The following is a 14,354-nucleotide window of genomic DNA, read 5'->3' as shown; positions in this document are numbered from 1 at the left end:
TATCCTCTGTCTTTTAAAACAGCTCATATGATGATAAGCAGAAATATAACAAACCAGGCATCACTTCATCTTGCTGCCTTGCTGTCTTTCTGCAGGTTAATACAGGAGGAGCTGCGCCACAGCAGTTTCCACTTCAGCCTGATCCTCTGAGAAGATTCAGGGTAACAAATAAATAATCTGTGTTTACATCTGCTCTGTGTTGAAGGAAACAGCTCAGGCTAATTGTTGCTCTTTGAATTGTCAGCGTCAGATGATGAAACAGGACGACAACATGAAGACCACTTTGGATACTCAGGTATAAGATTGTATCATTCACTAAAGAAGAAGGTTCATTTTCACTGTTGTCCGATTCACCAACCTTGTGTTCTTTATTTTCTCAGATTCCAGCTCCGACTGACGAAGCAGCTGCAGCTCTGTGTGATCACCACGATCAACACCAGGATGTTTGAGATAGAACTAGAATACAGTGTTCAGAAAAGCTTCACTTGTATGATTTCCACTATAAGGAACCTGTGTGTATTGTGTTTGAATCAGAAACACTCATATGAATCTCTGACTGCACAATAAATCTACTTAAAATCAAAGCTTGTTTGTCTGATGCTTCTGAACTTAGTCCAGCACATTATACAACAAGGAAAAGTTCCTAAATCAACAATAATCTGCAATTTACAGTGCATCTCTGCTGCCATCTAAAGGACAATGATGATAAAACAAACTGTACAATAAACTACAACTCAAATGGCTTATGAATACACATAATAATAATATATATGGGTGGGTAAACAATATGCATGAAAAAAACATTTATATAGCTTAATAAGTATGTCATAAATGTACAGTTATACATAATTGGTCTGCATCAAAGCTTGAAAAGGTTTTCTAGGCTTCTACGTTAGGTCACAAATACTTTTAATGGAACAGTCATGTGGACTAAAAAACTAAAGTCTAGACAATCTTTTAGACAAATGCCATTTTTAATGTGAGACATTTGTATCTGTCAGTGAAGGAAAAGAACAGATGTAAGAAATGATTGACGTCTGAAATCCATTAAATGACTCATTGTTGGTATCCTTGAATTGTGGAGACTTGGCTAACAGACAGACTGTGTGTTTCACTTGAACAGAAGTGTTTTTAAATGTTTGAATAACTCAGAATAATAAGAATCATAATAACAATAGTAATATTTCAATGGTTTTAGCACCTTTCAACGTATCCAAGAGAGTTAGGAAATGAAAATCAAACAATCCAAGGACACAAAATAAAAAAAATTGAAAAATGTATTAAAAGCTTTATAAGTTTAGCCCTTTCCAATACAAGTAACAAAGTGAGGTACAGAAAATAAAAAGTCAACAACCTCATACGATGAAACCTATTTCATGAAGATATTAGATTAGATTAGATTAGATTCAACTTTATTGTCATTGCACAGTACAAGTACTTATACAACGAAATGCAGTTAAGCATCTAAACAGAAGTGCAAAAAAGGCAGTAAAGTGCAGAGTATTGTGCGTATTTAAAGTGGAATGTAAATAAATAGATATGTACAGTAAGAAATATGTCTTAAGAAGAGAGAGAAAACAGTACAACAGTGGTAATATCCAAGCAGGGACACAGAAGCTTGTGGTCAAACACTTTTGTGAACAGTAGATCTGTATCTGTAAGTCAAAATGTCTGCTGTGAAAAAGGCTCTTTGTCACATTTCAATTAAAAATGTAAATAAGTCACATATACAACTGAGTGCGGAAAACTCAAAAGCATTCAAATGCACTTAAAACAGTCAACAAAACATATGACTTTATATGGAGCTTTGTGTCAGTCTTTCTTTGAGAAATCCAAAATTCATTACATTGCCAAGGACGGTATGTTTACGCCTGTGTCATCATTTTGCCGGTCGGAAATTATCTGAACTATTGTGACTGTTTTGTATCAAAGATTTTTACTGTTGTTTTTTGCTCCTTGTGTATCTCTACATTTTCTTCCTGCCTTCCTGTGTCCAGAGTCCTGCCCATGTGAGTGTCTGCACCTGTTCCTCATGTGTTCACCTGTGTTCGGTCATCCCAGCCTCCCTTGTATATAAGTCTCTGTGTTTCTCTTTGTCTTAGTTTGATTGTGGACACATGCTTTGTGTTTCAATGTGATGTATTCTTTGACCTGGTGTATGTGCACTGATCAGCTAAAACCCCAAACAGTTTGCATTCATTTGTTCGTTTGTTAGAACGATTACAAAAAATCATTCTCAGCCAATTTCCTTGACATCTTGACAGGATAAAAAGAACCCATAATACTTTGGTGCAGAGCTTTTTTTTACTTTCTTCAACATTATGGGATCTGTGTTGTTATTTTTCGACATTTCTTCACTTCTCAGAATAATTCATGGGCTGTGTGCAAAATCACTTACTCACTCTACTTTTACGACTATATAGTGAGCTTGTCGGCAAATGTAAATCCTGTGTGTATTGCTCGGTTGATGACCATCGGTCGCACACTACTTTTCAAGATGCATTGTGGGACACAATGGGTGCACTATATAGGGTATAAGAAATGTCAGTAAACATTTTCACAGCACGACAAAGTGGCAAACTCTCTCTATACTGGACTGTATTGTGATTAGTGGGTGATTTATACGTGTGCGAGCAATCTAGTGCAGGTCCAGTGTTGACGGAGGATTTGCTCTACTGAGTGAAATTCATGTTTTGGTCTCATGAACAACATGAATCCCGACAGTCATCCATTAACACCCATGATTTGCCAGTGATACGACAACATCAGTCTGAACAGATGTCTCGGTCTCATCTCAGAGCTTCCGTCTCCCATTGGCCGAAACGCCTGTTCAACATCTGTTAATACAAACTGAAGGACCACCCTTGAATAAATCAATACAGCCACATACGCTCGGGTTCGATCTATTCAAGGAGAGCCGCTGTTTTCACTCAACACTTGATGTGAAGAGGGTGGTACAGTGCACTTGTAAATTGTGGATCTTCGGAGACTTGTTAATGACTTGACACAGACCGTGTCATGGCGTTTACAGACATGACCAACACCTAATAACACACTTAGCTGTCCGGTGTTGCAAGAGTCTGAGCCTGATGCCATGAGAAACACCTGTCACACTGACCACACGGCGTCTGGACAGGTATGGGGGGGGGGGGTGGAAGGGCGCTGACAGCTCGCAATGGGAGAATTTAAAAGGGATATGGACGAGGTGAGGAAGCAGCAGCACAGAAAGGCAAAGAGGAGCCAGAGAAACGGTGAGACCAGTTGTTGGAGCTTGATTCACTGGCAGTTTTTCTGTCTTGGTAAAATGATTTTGAAACTCGTGCCTCATGTTTTCAGACACTGCCGGACATCATGAAGCTTCACATTGCCCTTCTGTTGGTCGCTCTGTTGGAGACGAGCTGTGCTCTGCCAGTGAGTTACCTGTGTTGCTCTGCTATGCATCGCTCACATTGCAGCGCCTGACATGACCTGATGAAGTTTCTTTTGTTCATGTTCTCTTCAATAGTTGCAGATTGGAATCCTTGCGAGCAACAGCAATGAGGTGAAAAAATTGTTTTGAGCATTTTTGGCTGTTGAGTGGAATGGTCAGATATAATATGATTCTAATTCAATATGTGTGTGTGTGTACAGATCCTGAACGCACTCACTCTTGCAGCTCTTGGACAAACACAGGTGAAGACTCTCAGAAATATACGCTGCTGCAACTTCATAACCATTTGACAATTTGTTACCCAGAGTTATAGAATAAGTTTCTCCCTCGGTCAAATAATTAAAGTGTTGTTAGCTTTGGAAAAATAATATATAAGCTGAAAAATAACCCCTTCTCCTCCAGGCGTCTTCATTATTTCCCCAGTATATGCTGCAGCAGCAGCAGCTCACTCCTCAGATGGTGAACTTCAACCCGCAGCTTGGCGGCCCTTTTGGTCCCCAGGGGCCTCAGATGCTGTTCCCCAACCAGGGCAACCAGCTGGTGCCCATGCTTGTCGCCAATGGGCAGCAAGAGCAGGTCGGGCCCCCACAGGACCCCAACGCTCCTACTGTCCCTCAGCAGGCCCAGAACCCCATGCAGGTACGACAAGGCCCCTGACCTAGTTACACATCTCCTCGCAGTCGTGTGAATTTTAAATATTCTTTTAAATCTCCCTTAGATGTTTCCACAGTTCCAGTACCCTGCGTATGGATTCCCTCAGCTTCCCAGACAGCAGGTACGAATCAGACAGTGGTGTCTTGTTTGCAACTGTCAATCTCGCCATTTAGCTGCTCCTCTCAGATTTGAATCAATGTGATGAATCCATCATCATCAGGGCTTCCGGTACTTTATGCCTTCGTACGGAGGATACCCCCAGCAGAGGAACAACGTGGTGCTGCAGCCCAACACCCCTCAGCAGAACCTGGAGAGAAGCACACAGAGGCCACAGCTCCCTCTGCAGGTCAGACACTTTAACATATACACAGTGGAGAGGAGAACAAGAGGCCTAGATGAGAGTTTTCAATTTGTGTCCAACAACAACCCTGTTCACAGAGAAAAAAGTCAAATGGATCAAATATGCAAAGTTTTGTCTGATTTGTTTTACTTTGAATTAAGTTGTTGACCTTGCATGTGGACGATGACGAAGACTTGACTGACTTAATAACATGGCTGCAGCTGTTGAGTCATGACTGTGTGGCTGTGGTAACTGTGGCGCAATGACAACTGTCTGCTACACCGACCACACTGTCTGTCTGTCTGTCTGTCTGAGCTGGGGCACAGATCAGGTCACGCCAGTGTCATCTGTTAACTGATGCTGTTAAAAACACGTGTCATTTCACAGTGCGACAGATAGCATCTAATTAGTTTATTTTATAAATATCTTCCTGTTGCTAAATACATGCACATACTAAGTTATTATGTTATTTTTTTGTTATTTAATTTTCTTTCCTCCTACTTCAGCAAGCGTCCCTGCCAAAGGTGCAGACAGAACCAGTGAGTGCACCTCAGAAACTCTGAGAAATGAACAATTGCAGCAATAAACAAAAATAAAGTAGTAAGTAATTAGTAAATTCTAATCAATGTGTTTTTCATAACTTTGATATCTATTTCAGACATGGCCACTGGGGACACAGAAAGAGACGACTCCAAATCCTCCTGATCTTCGTGGAGACGCTGCTGGTCCTGGGATTGATGAGGTGTGTTGTTTGTACAGTTACAATGTTTTACACACACATAATACTCTCATTTACTGCATAGAATCTGACTTTAAATGATGTTATATATAAAACAACTGCTTCTCTGGTTGTTTCCCCAGGGTCACTCCAACTTCCCCTTCCTGTTTGAGCCTTAGATGAAGTCACCTGGGAAATAACAACATGTGATTCAGGAAAAAAACTAACAAATTTCATGTGTTGTGTTGTCTCTGTCTTCTAAATGCAATTTATTTGCGTTTGTATCATAAACTGAAACAATTTTGTTTCAGGATTTTGCTCCTCTTTCATAACATATATAAATAAAGACATTTATCAAAGATAATTGCTTCAGAGTTTTATTGTGGTACACAGATATTTGGCTTCTACAGCACAAATTAGGAATGCCATGAATGATTTAAATGAATTTAAGATGGAAAGTGTGAACCACGATGTCCAAGACTTGATGAAGTTGAAGAATCAATCTTTTAGTTTCTTTCTGAGTAAAGACGGAGGCAGGAAAATAAATGTTAGTCATCAAATATAACTTTTTATGAATCATCTTCTCAAACAAGCTCACTGACGTTCATCTTGAACATGATAATTGACATCTTTGAAGTGTCAGACGGCTCAATAAGTGATGCAGGAGAGGGTGGATGGGGAGGGTGAATTTGACATTTTAAAAATTCCTTTTACAGAATGTATTCATCTATATATATATATAAATTATCATAAAAAAACTAACAGAAAGCAAATCGACAGACTTGAGCTGATTTGAATTGTGTCACAGTTCAAAGTGTTCCCTGCAAAAGATATTGCCCCCATATAGATGTATCTCCTCTTTAATGAGTCCTATTCAATAAATTCATGTCATTGTGTTTAATTGTTGACTTACCAGTTCCCTTCTTAGGCCGGTCTGGCCCAGGACAAATCTTTCCAATGTGATTTGTTTATGAACACACGCCTCTCAGGCTAAAGCACAGAGAATGTGATGAGTACAGTAAATGACTAATTTGTGCTGGTACAACACTGTCTGGCAGCAGGTCTTGATAATCTCGATATATTGCAAAATATTTAAAGCAGCATTTTATGGGAAATAAGATACTTGGTGTTCTAGTTGTGATTTAGTCCACTCATACAACACTGTAAGTGTGAAAATTGAGTCAGATTTAATTAGTCATTAACAAAAGTAACACAGAGCTAACCAAACTTGTGTTGTTTTTCAAATAATGTTTCACTGTTTCTCATCAGTCACTTGTAAAGGGGTTTTCAATGCTGCTAACTTTAGTTAAGTAAACTGTGGCCTTTCATTTACTGGCAGTGGAGCAAGGCATGTTTACATTCTTCTTCATGGTCGTCATCTTCTCTAGACACTGGCATCGCTGAAGAATCTCCCAAACAACTAACGACTGTAAGACTTGAAACACATACATTTATCTGGGGTCCATATTCAGTGAAGCTTCCATAATCGTCTGGTGTATTTGGCTGACACACACACACACACACACACACACACACACACACACACACACACACACACACACACACACACACACACACACACTCACAAACACGCAAACACACACAAACATAATAATTTACTGTACAGTATCAATTGTTTATTTGAATTTAGAAGTTGCTAATCAGGCATTGCTGCTAAACTAAATTGCTGAGTAAGTAGAGTGCACATTACTGCCAAGGCCCAACAGTTGATTTAAATCGAATCAAGCTACCCCAATATTTCACACTCTCACAGATTACACACTCCTAAATATATATGTGTACCATCAAGAAGCATGAATAAGTCCCTGGACAGTGACACCCAATAAATCCTTGATTCCCAACTAACATTGAAGTTCGTCCCTGTACCAAGGTCTGTGGAAATCCATTAAATAATCAACGTGTAATCTAGTTTACAAACAAACAATATGATGAGGGACATATCCATCTACTCACATGAGCAGTCACTGCTGCCAACACAAGCAAAACTGTGACAATGAAGAGCTTGATGGCGTCTGATGAGTCTGCAAAAAATGGATTATTTTGATCAAACATCATCAAAGTAAATGTATGATTCCCTGGCACACACAAGACATTTCATAAAGCATGAGTCACCTACAGTATAGGAGCTACGTGTCCACTCACCTGCATTGTGCAAGTACGAGGCATTAATGCAGATCAGACGTCCAATGTTGAGAAACTTTTCCAATCGTCTGAGTAATCTTCTAGGATTTGCAAAATCCATGAATTAGTCCCTGGGAAATGGTGACACTCGTCGTTTTTTTAATAATCCCCTAAATAACTTTGATACCTTTACTTAGCAACAGAAATAAATGACGATGATGTGACCAGCAGCAGCAGCAGGGATTAATAACACTGAAGTAAAAAATGTACATTGCCTCGGATCGTTATGTGAATTATGTGCATATATGAGTTACTTAATCCGCCGACTAGGCAGAGAACAAGAGTGAGCAGAGAGAAAAGCCAGTTGACTGGGTTTTGTCTGTCCCCTGTCTGATCCCCTCCATTTGTAATCATGTGACCAGGTGATTCCACATGTTGCATCTGTTGATCCACGTACGTTATATAACATAGTACAGGTGTGGTCACAGGCTCAGAACTGTCAACACAAGTTGATATGTCAAACGGCAAAGATTTCCTAATAATGACAATTTCCCAACAATGTTTCTGTTTGTGTAAATGACAAAACATCTGCTCCTTCACCTGTATATAAGAGAAGCTCCACAGTCCCACTCACTACCACAACCTCCTCAACCACCTGAGCAACAGTCCACTGAAGTTAAGAAGACTTGACGGTAATATTATTATTATTGCATTATTATTAAAGTGTTTAAACTGTGGAAGACTGAGTGTATTTTCTTGTTTTTGCACAGATATGATCACTGGAACCATGCTGAAGGTCGTGCTTGTCCTCGGATGCCTCCTGAGTCTCACTCTGGCTGAACCGGTAAGAGAAGACGTCTTACTTTCTATATAAATTACTCCCAGTTTTAATGGTATGATGCAGGAAATATCCAACTTTTAACTTTTGTATTCTTTAGTTGCACATGGCCCACAAACGAGTTGCCCGATCTGATTCTGATTCTGATTCACGCTCCGGGGAGGTGAGTGTCCTCTCTGTCCTCAGGACCGTTCATGTAAAAGTCTTTGTAAAATCCTCTGCTTCAAAACTGACACTGAATGTTTTTCATTTTCCTCCAGGTCAATGTGAGCGGAGGTCTGCCCAACCTGACTGTAGCCCAGTGGCTCGCGCTCATCCAGGCCCTCTTCCCTACAACTGCAGCCACTACTACGACTCCAGCAACCACTACTGCAACTACTGTTAAAAAGTAGTGAAGGAAGTCCAGTGATATCTGATGTGTTTCCACATTGTTCAAGTTAACAAATGGATCAAAATCATTGTTTTCTATGTGAAATCTGCTGAATAAAGTTGATACATGGAAAAAAATTTCACTAAATGTTTTGTTTTTCTTAAAATCCAGTTTCAGAAATAGTAATGAAATGAACAATTAAAGTTAACGTTTACTTGCAGCGCTTTCTCCTCACACATGACTGACATACAAAGCCATCTGTGGCAATTTGGGGTTCAGTGCTTGCCGAAGGACACTTTGGCATTCTGAATGGAGGAGCCGGGCATCCAACTAGCAACCTCTGGGTTTGTGGAAGATAGTGTACAATCTACCTCCTGAGCCCCAGCTGTCCAAAGTGGCAGTTTAAGTGGCCTTCTAGTTCAAGTTAACAAATGGATCAAAACCACTTTGTTGAATCTGCAGAATAAAGTTCATCAATAGAAAAGACGTTGACTCAATTTCAGAGCACTTACGTAGAATTATTAACACCATCACTGACGTCTGGTACATCTTACCCGATATAATATACCCGATAAAAAATACTTCTCATAAAAATATATTACTGTTCAACAATACATGGCAATTTGTGGTACTCTTACTATATTTTCCCTTATACACCATCTCATAAAATGAAAATAAAGGTATCATGGGGGGACCCTATAAAAAGGCTAAAAAATTAGGGAGTCGTTAAAGACAAATTCCTAAATAAATAAATAATAGAGCTGGGAATTTGTTCTTAGGTCCAGACGTTCCTGGGACATGTCCGGTGAAGGCACAGTCTCCCTGCATCATTTACAACTTATATTAAATTCTACAAATGTTTTACCCTCTAACACTAACGACGGGTGAACTCACCTGAACACGTGCCTATTGAAAAAAAACGGGATGGGAGCAGGGAAACTAATCTACCTTCTATGACATCAGTGAGTAGACTGAAGCGACCCAAGGAGCCACGCCACTCAGACAGCAGCAACACAATGAAAATCCCATGACCACACTCGCTCTGGTAAAAATCACCCGACATTAGTGTTCTAGGGTTAAAATCCAGTTTAAGAAACATTAATGAAACCTCTAGTCCCTCTGAACCTGAAAAAGGTTTTATTCAAGTACTATTGTGTAGCTGTAGTGATGAATGGTTTTATTGTGAGGAGCTATTTTTAGGTGAATACGTTTGAAAAGTTGCATAATTGCATCATATTGAATTTAATATGAAATGTGCACAGATTCTAAATGCTGAAAAGGAGGAAACGATAAAGCTTCTCAAAGTAATTATTACTTGAATTGATTTCTGAGTATATCACACCATATATCCAGTGTCAGCACTGGGTGACTGGGTGTTGTCTGTTCCCTGTCTGATCCTCTCCATTTGTAATCACAAGACCAGGTGATTCCTGGTGTTTCATCTGTTGATCCACGTACGTTATATAACATGGTGCAGGTGTGGTCATAGGCTCAGAACTGTCAACACAAGTTGATATGTCAAACGGCAAAGATTTCCTAATAATGACAATTTCCCAACAATGTTTCTGTTTGTGTAAATGACAAAGCATCCGCTACTGCACCTGTATATAAGAGAAGCTCCACAGTCCCACTCACTACCACAACCTCCTCAACCAACTGAGCAACAGTTCACTGAAGTTAAGAAGACTTGACGGTAATATTATTACTATTGCATTATTATTAAAGTGTTTAAACTGTGGAAGACTGAGTGTATTTTCTTGTTTTTGCACAGATATGATCACTGGAACCATGCTGAAGGTCGTGCTTGTCCTCGGATGCCTCCTGAGTCTCACTCTGGCTGAACCGGTAAGAGAAGACATCTTACTTTCTATATAAATTACTCCCAGTTTTAATGATATGATGCTGGAAATATCCAACTTTTAACTTTTGGATTCTTTAGTTGCACAAGGCCCACAAACGAGTTGCCCGATCTGATTCTGATTCTGATTCACGCTCCGGTGAGGTGAGTGTCCTCTCTGTCCTCAGGACCGTTCAAGTAAAAGTCTTTGTAAAATCCTCTTCTTCAAAACTGACCCTGAATGTTTTTCATTTTCCTCCAGGTCAATGTGAGCGGAGGTCTGCCCAACCTGACTGTAGCCCAGTGGCTCGCGCTCATCCAGGCCCTCTTCCCTACAACTGCAGCCACTACTACGACTCCAGCAACCACTACTGCAACTACTGTTAAAAAGTAGTGAAGGAAGTCCAGTGATATCTGATGTGTTTCCACATTGTTGAAGTTAACAAATGGATCAAAATCATTGTTTTCTGTGTGAAATCTGCTGAATAAAGTTGATAAATGGAAAAAATGTTCACTAAATGTTTTGTTTTACTTAATATCCAGTTTCAGAAATAGTAATGAAATGAACAATTAAAGTTAATATAATATAAATATATATATATATATATATATATACAGTGCTTTACAGTACAGTTTTTCTATTCACCCATTCACACACACATTCATGCTATACATCTACAAGCAGCCCTTTCTCCTCACACATGACTGACATACAAAGACATCAGTGGCAATTTGGGATTCAGTGCTTACCAAGGACACTTTGTTATTCTGAATAGAGGAGCCAGGTATCAAACTACCAACCTCTGGGTTAGTCCAAGATAGTGTACAATCTACCTCCTGAGCCCCAGTTGTCCAAAGTGGCAGTTTAAGTGGCCTTCTAGTTCAAGTTAACAAATGGATCAAAACCTCTAAGTTGAATCTACAGAATAAAGTTCATCAATAGAAAAGACGTTGACTCAATGTCAGAACACTTACGTAGAATTAGTAACACCATCACTATTGTCGGGTAAGTTTTACCTGATATAATATACCCGATAAAAAATACTTCTCATCAAATATATTGATGTATAACAATACATGCTAATTTGAAGTATTCCTCTTTCATTTTCCCTGTTACAACATCTCATAAAACGAAAAAAAGGTGTCATGGGGGAACCTTAAAAAAGGCTTTAAAATTATTGAAGTATTAGGGAGTCGTTAAAGAAAAATTCCTCAAAAAATAAATAATAAAGCTGGGAACTTCTTCTTAGGTCCAGACGTCCCTGGGACATGTCCGGTGAAGACACCGTCTCCCTGCATCATTTACAACTTATATTATATTCAACAATTATTTTACTCTCTATCACTTACTTCGGGTGAAAATCACCCGACGTAAGTGTTCTACGGTTAAAATCCAGTTTAAGAAACATTAATGAAACCTCTGGTCCCTCTGAACCTGAAAAATGTTTTATTTAAACGCTATTGTTTAGCTGTAGTGATGAATGGTTTTATTGTGAGGAGCTATTTTTAAGTGAATACCTTTGAATAGTTGCATCATTGCATCATAATGAATTTGATATTAAATGTCCACAGATTCTAAATGCTGAAAAGGAGGAACGATGAAGCTTCTTAAAGTAATTATTACTTGAATTGATTTCTGAGTGTATCACACCATATATCCAGTGTTAGCACTTGGTGACTGGCTGTTGTCTGTCCCCTGTCTGATCCTCTCCATTTGTAATCACAAGACCAGGTGATTCCACAATTGTTGCATCTGTTGACCCACGTCCCAACACCAAAGACTCACCAACAAAGAGGCTAAACGTCATTCAGGACTTAAAAACTTCCAGATTTGGAAAATTCAAAACACGAAAGTGTATTTATGTCTGAAAGGAGTTATGTTATATAACATGGTGCAGGTGTGGTCACAGGCTCAGAACTGTCCACACACCTTGATATGTCAATCGGCAAAAGATTTCCTAATAATGACAATTTCCCAACAATGTTTCTGTTTGTGTAAATGACAAAACATCTGCTCCTTCACCTGTATATAAGGTAAGCTCCACAGTCCCACTCACTACCACAACCTCCTCAACCACCTGAGCAACAGTCCACTGAAGTGAAGAAGACTTGACGGTAATAATATTATTATTGCATTATTATTAAAATGTTTAAACTGTGGAAGACTGAGTGTATTTCTTGTTTTTGCACAGATATGATCACTGGAACCATGCTGAAGGTCGTGCTTGTCCTCGGATGCCTCCTGAGTCTCACTCTGGCTGAACCGGTAAGATAAGACGTCTTACTTTCTATATAAATTACTACCAGTTTTAATGGTATGATGCAGGAAATATCCAACTTTTAACTTTTGGATTCTTTAGTTGCACAAGGCCCACAAACGAGTTGCCCGATCTGATTCTGATTCTGATTCACGCTCCGGTGAGGTGAGTGTCCTCTCTGTCCTCAGGACCGTTCATGTGAAAGTCTTTGTAAAATCCTCTTCTTCAAAACTGACCCTGAATGTTTTTCATTTTCCTCAAGGTCAATGTGAGCGGAGGTCTGCCCAACCTGACTGTAGCCCAGTGGCTCGCGCTCATCCAGGCCCTCTTCCCTACAACTGCAGCCACTACTACGACTCCAGCAACCACTACTGCAACTACTGTTAAAAAGTAGTGAAGGAAGTCCAGTGATTTCTGATGTGTTTCCACATTGTTCAATTTAACAAATGGATCAAAATCATTGTTTTCTGTGTGAAATCTGCTGAATAGAGTTGATACATGGAAAAAATGTTGACTAAATGTTTTGTTTTTCTTAATATCCAGTTTCAGAAATAGTAATGAAATGAACAATTAAAGTTAATATATAGTATTGTATATATATATATATATATATATATATATATATATATAAAGTGCTTTGCAGTACAGTTTTTCTATTCACCCATTCACACACACATTCATGCTATACATCTACATGCAGCCTTTTCTCCTCACAGATGACTGACATAACAAAGCCATGAGTGGCAATTTGGGGTTCAGTGCTTGCCGAAGGGCACTTTGGCATTCTGAATAGAGGAGCCAGGTATCAAACTACCAACCTCTGGGCACCAGACAGAGTCAAATAGTTTCAAGGTGTCAGTTTGGCGCAAAAAACAGTCGCAGAGTAGATTATTGATATGGCACAACAATGATTCTTCTGAAAAATCACCAGCATCGGTTGAAAACTCAGTTTTAGTTTGTGGGATTACTGCTGAGTTTGATATGAGGAAGGAATTGCTTGGTTTTCAAGCCACTCATGCTGTTGCAAGAGCGACTGGGAAGAGGTAAAACTCTTTGATACAAAAAGCCTCTTATGACATCTGAGTGCACCAGTTTGCAAAACTCCGTCTGGGTTTTAACACAAGATTTCAGGGCGTGGAGAGTATGCAAAAGGAACTGAATATATTTTAGTGTTATTTAAAGTGCAAGTGTATGTCCACATGGGGGAAACAATAGACTGTCAGCACCACAACATCAGCCACACACTCGTCTACAAACCAGTCATAGATACAGCCCACGTTAATGATGACAACTGGACGTATGTCATAAGCCGGTTTCAGACATGACCTTGCAATGCTCACAATGAATCTACCTGGTCTCCTGTTGTAAAATCTGTACAAACTGTGGAGCGTCTCAGTTGGACTTTTGAGTTTAATCCATGTTTGTCTGAAAGCAGCTACACAAACCTCTGTGGGTGGCTCCCTTAACTACAATCTGAACCCAATCATTCCTAAACTATTAACAAGAAATAAAACCTGGTTTAGACCATGGCTCGGTCTTTTTAGGGAGAAAACACCCAGAAGAAAGTGGTAGCCCAGATCTCTAATAGCAATAGAAGGAAGCTGGTAGAATGAGAATAGTAGTAGTAGAAAATATTTATTATCAACCATTAGTGTGACTGTGATGCTGACGGGGATCAAGGAAGGAGCTGAAAAGCAAAATGTCAGCATATCAATGCATGACCTTCCAGTTGTTGGTAAATCAAAACTGTTGTAGTATTAAAATGAA

The 14,354-nt window shown here is 39.4% G+C and overlaps 2 protein-coding genes across 2 annotated transcripts in view; both read left to right on the top strand.

Moving 5' to 3' along the window:
* Positions 1-537, top strand: part of LOC133954446 (cell division protein ZipA-like) — a 1,254-nt gene extending 717 nt beyond the window's left edge. Inside the window, exons 4-6 of the mRNA XM_062388877.1 lie at positions 96-161; positions 245-295; positions 381-537. Of these exons, the coding sequence (XP_062244861.1) occupies positions 96-161; positions 245-295; positions 381-449 (186 nt within the window). The 3' untranslated portion in view covers positions 450-537. The remainder of the gene's footprint in view (positions 1-95; positions 162-244; positions 296-380) is intronic.
* A 2,812-nt stretch (positions 538-3,349) lies between these two features.
* Positions 3,350-5,410, top strand: odam (odontogenic, ameloblast associated). Its single transcript, XM_062387358.1, has 9 exons — positions 3,350-3,411; positions 3,506-3,541; positions 3,631-3,672; positions 3,833-4,069; positions 4,149-4,205; positions 4,305-4,430; positions 4,931-4,963; positions 5,083-5,166; positions 5,286-5,410. Exons 1-9 carry the CDS (start codon positions 3,352-3,354, stop codon positions 5,319-5,321), a joined length of 711 nt encoding a protein of 236 aa, XP_062243342.1. The 5' UTR covers positions 3,350-3,351; the 3' UTR covers positions 5,322-5,410.
* The last annotated feature ends 8,944 nt before the right edge of the window (positions 5,411-14,354 follow it).

This window comes from Platichthys flesus, chromosome 5 (assembly GCF_949316205.1).
Source record: "Platichthys flesus chromosome 5, fPlaFle2.1, whole genome shotgun sequence".
Lineage (NCBI taxonomy): Eukaryota > Metazoa > Chordata > Actinopteri > Pleuronectiformes > Pleuronectidae > Platichthys > Platichthys flesus.
The sequence above is the reverse complement of the archived record's forward strand: the minus strand, read 5'-3'. Positions and strand labels throughout refer to the sequence as shown.

Excerpts from the sequence above, each read along its gene's own strand:
- odam (XM_062387358.1), top strand. The coding sequence starts at position 3,352 with ATGAAGCTTCACATTGCCCTTCTGTTGGTCGCTCTGTTGGAGACGAGC. Across the intron at positions 3,412-3,505 it reads AGACGAGCTGTGCTCTGCCA|TTGCAGATTGGAATCCTTGC; the intron begins GTGAGTTACCTG and ends TCTCTTCAATAG. Across the intron at positions 4,964-5,082 it reads CAAAGGTGCAGACAGAACCA|ACATGGCCACTGGGGACACA; the intron begins GTGAGTGCACCT and ends TATCTATTTCAG.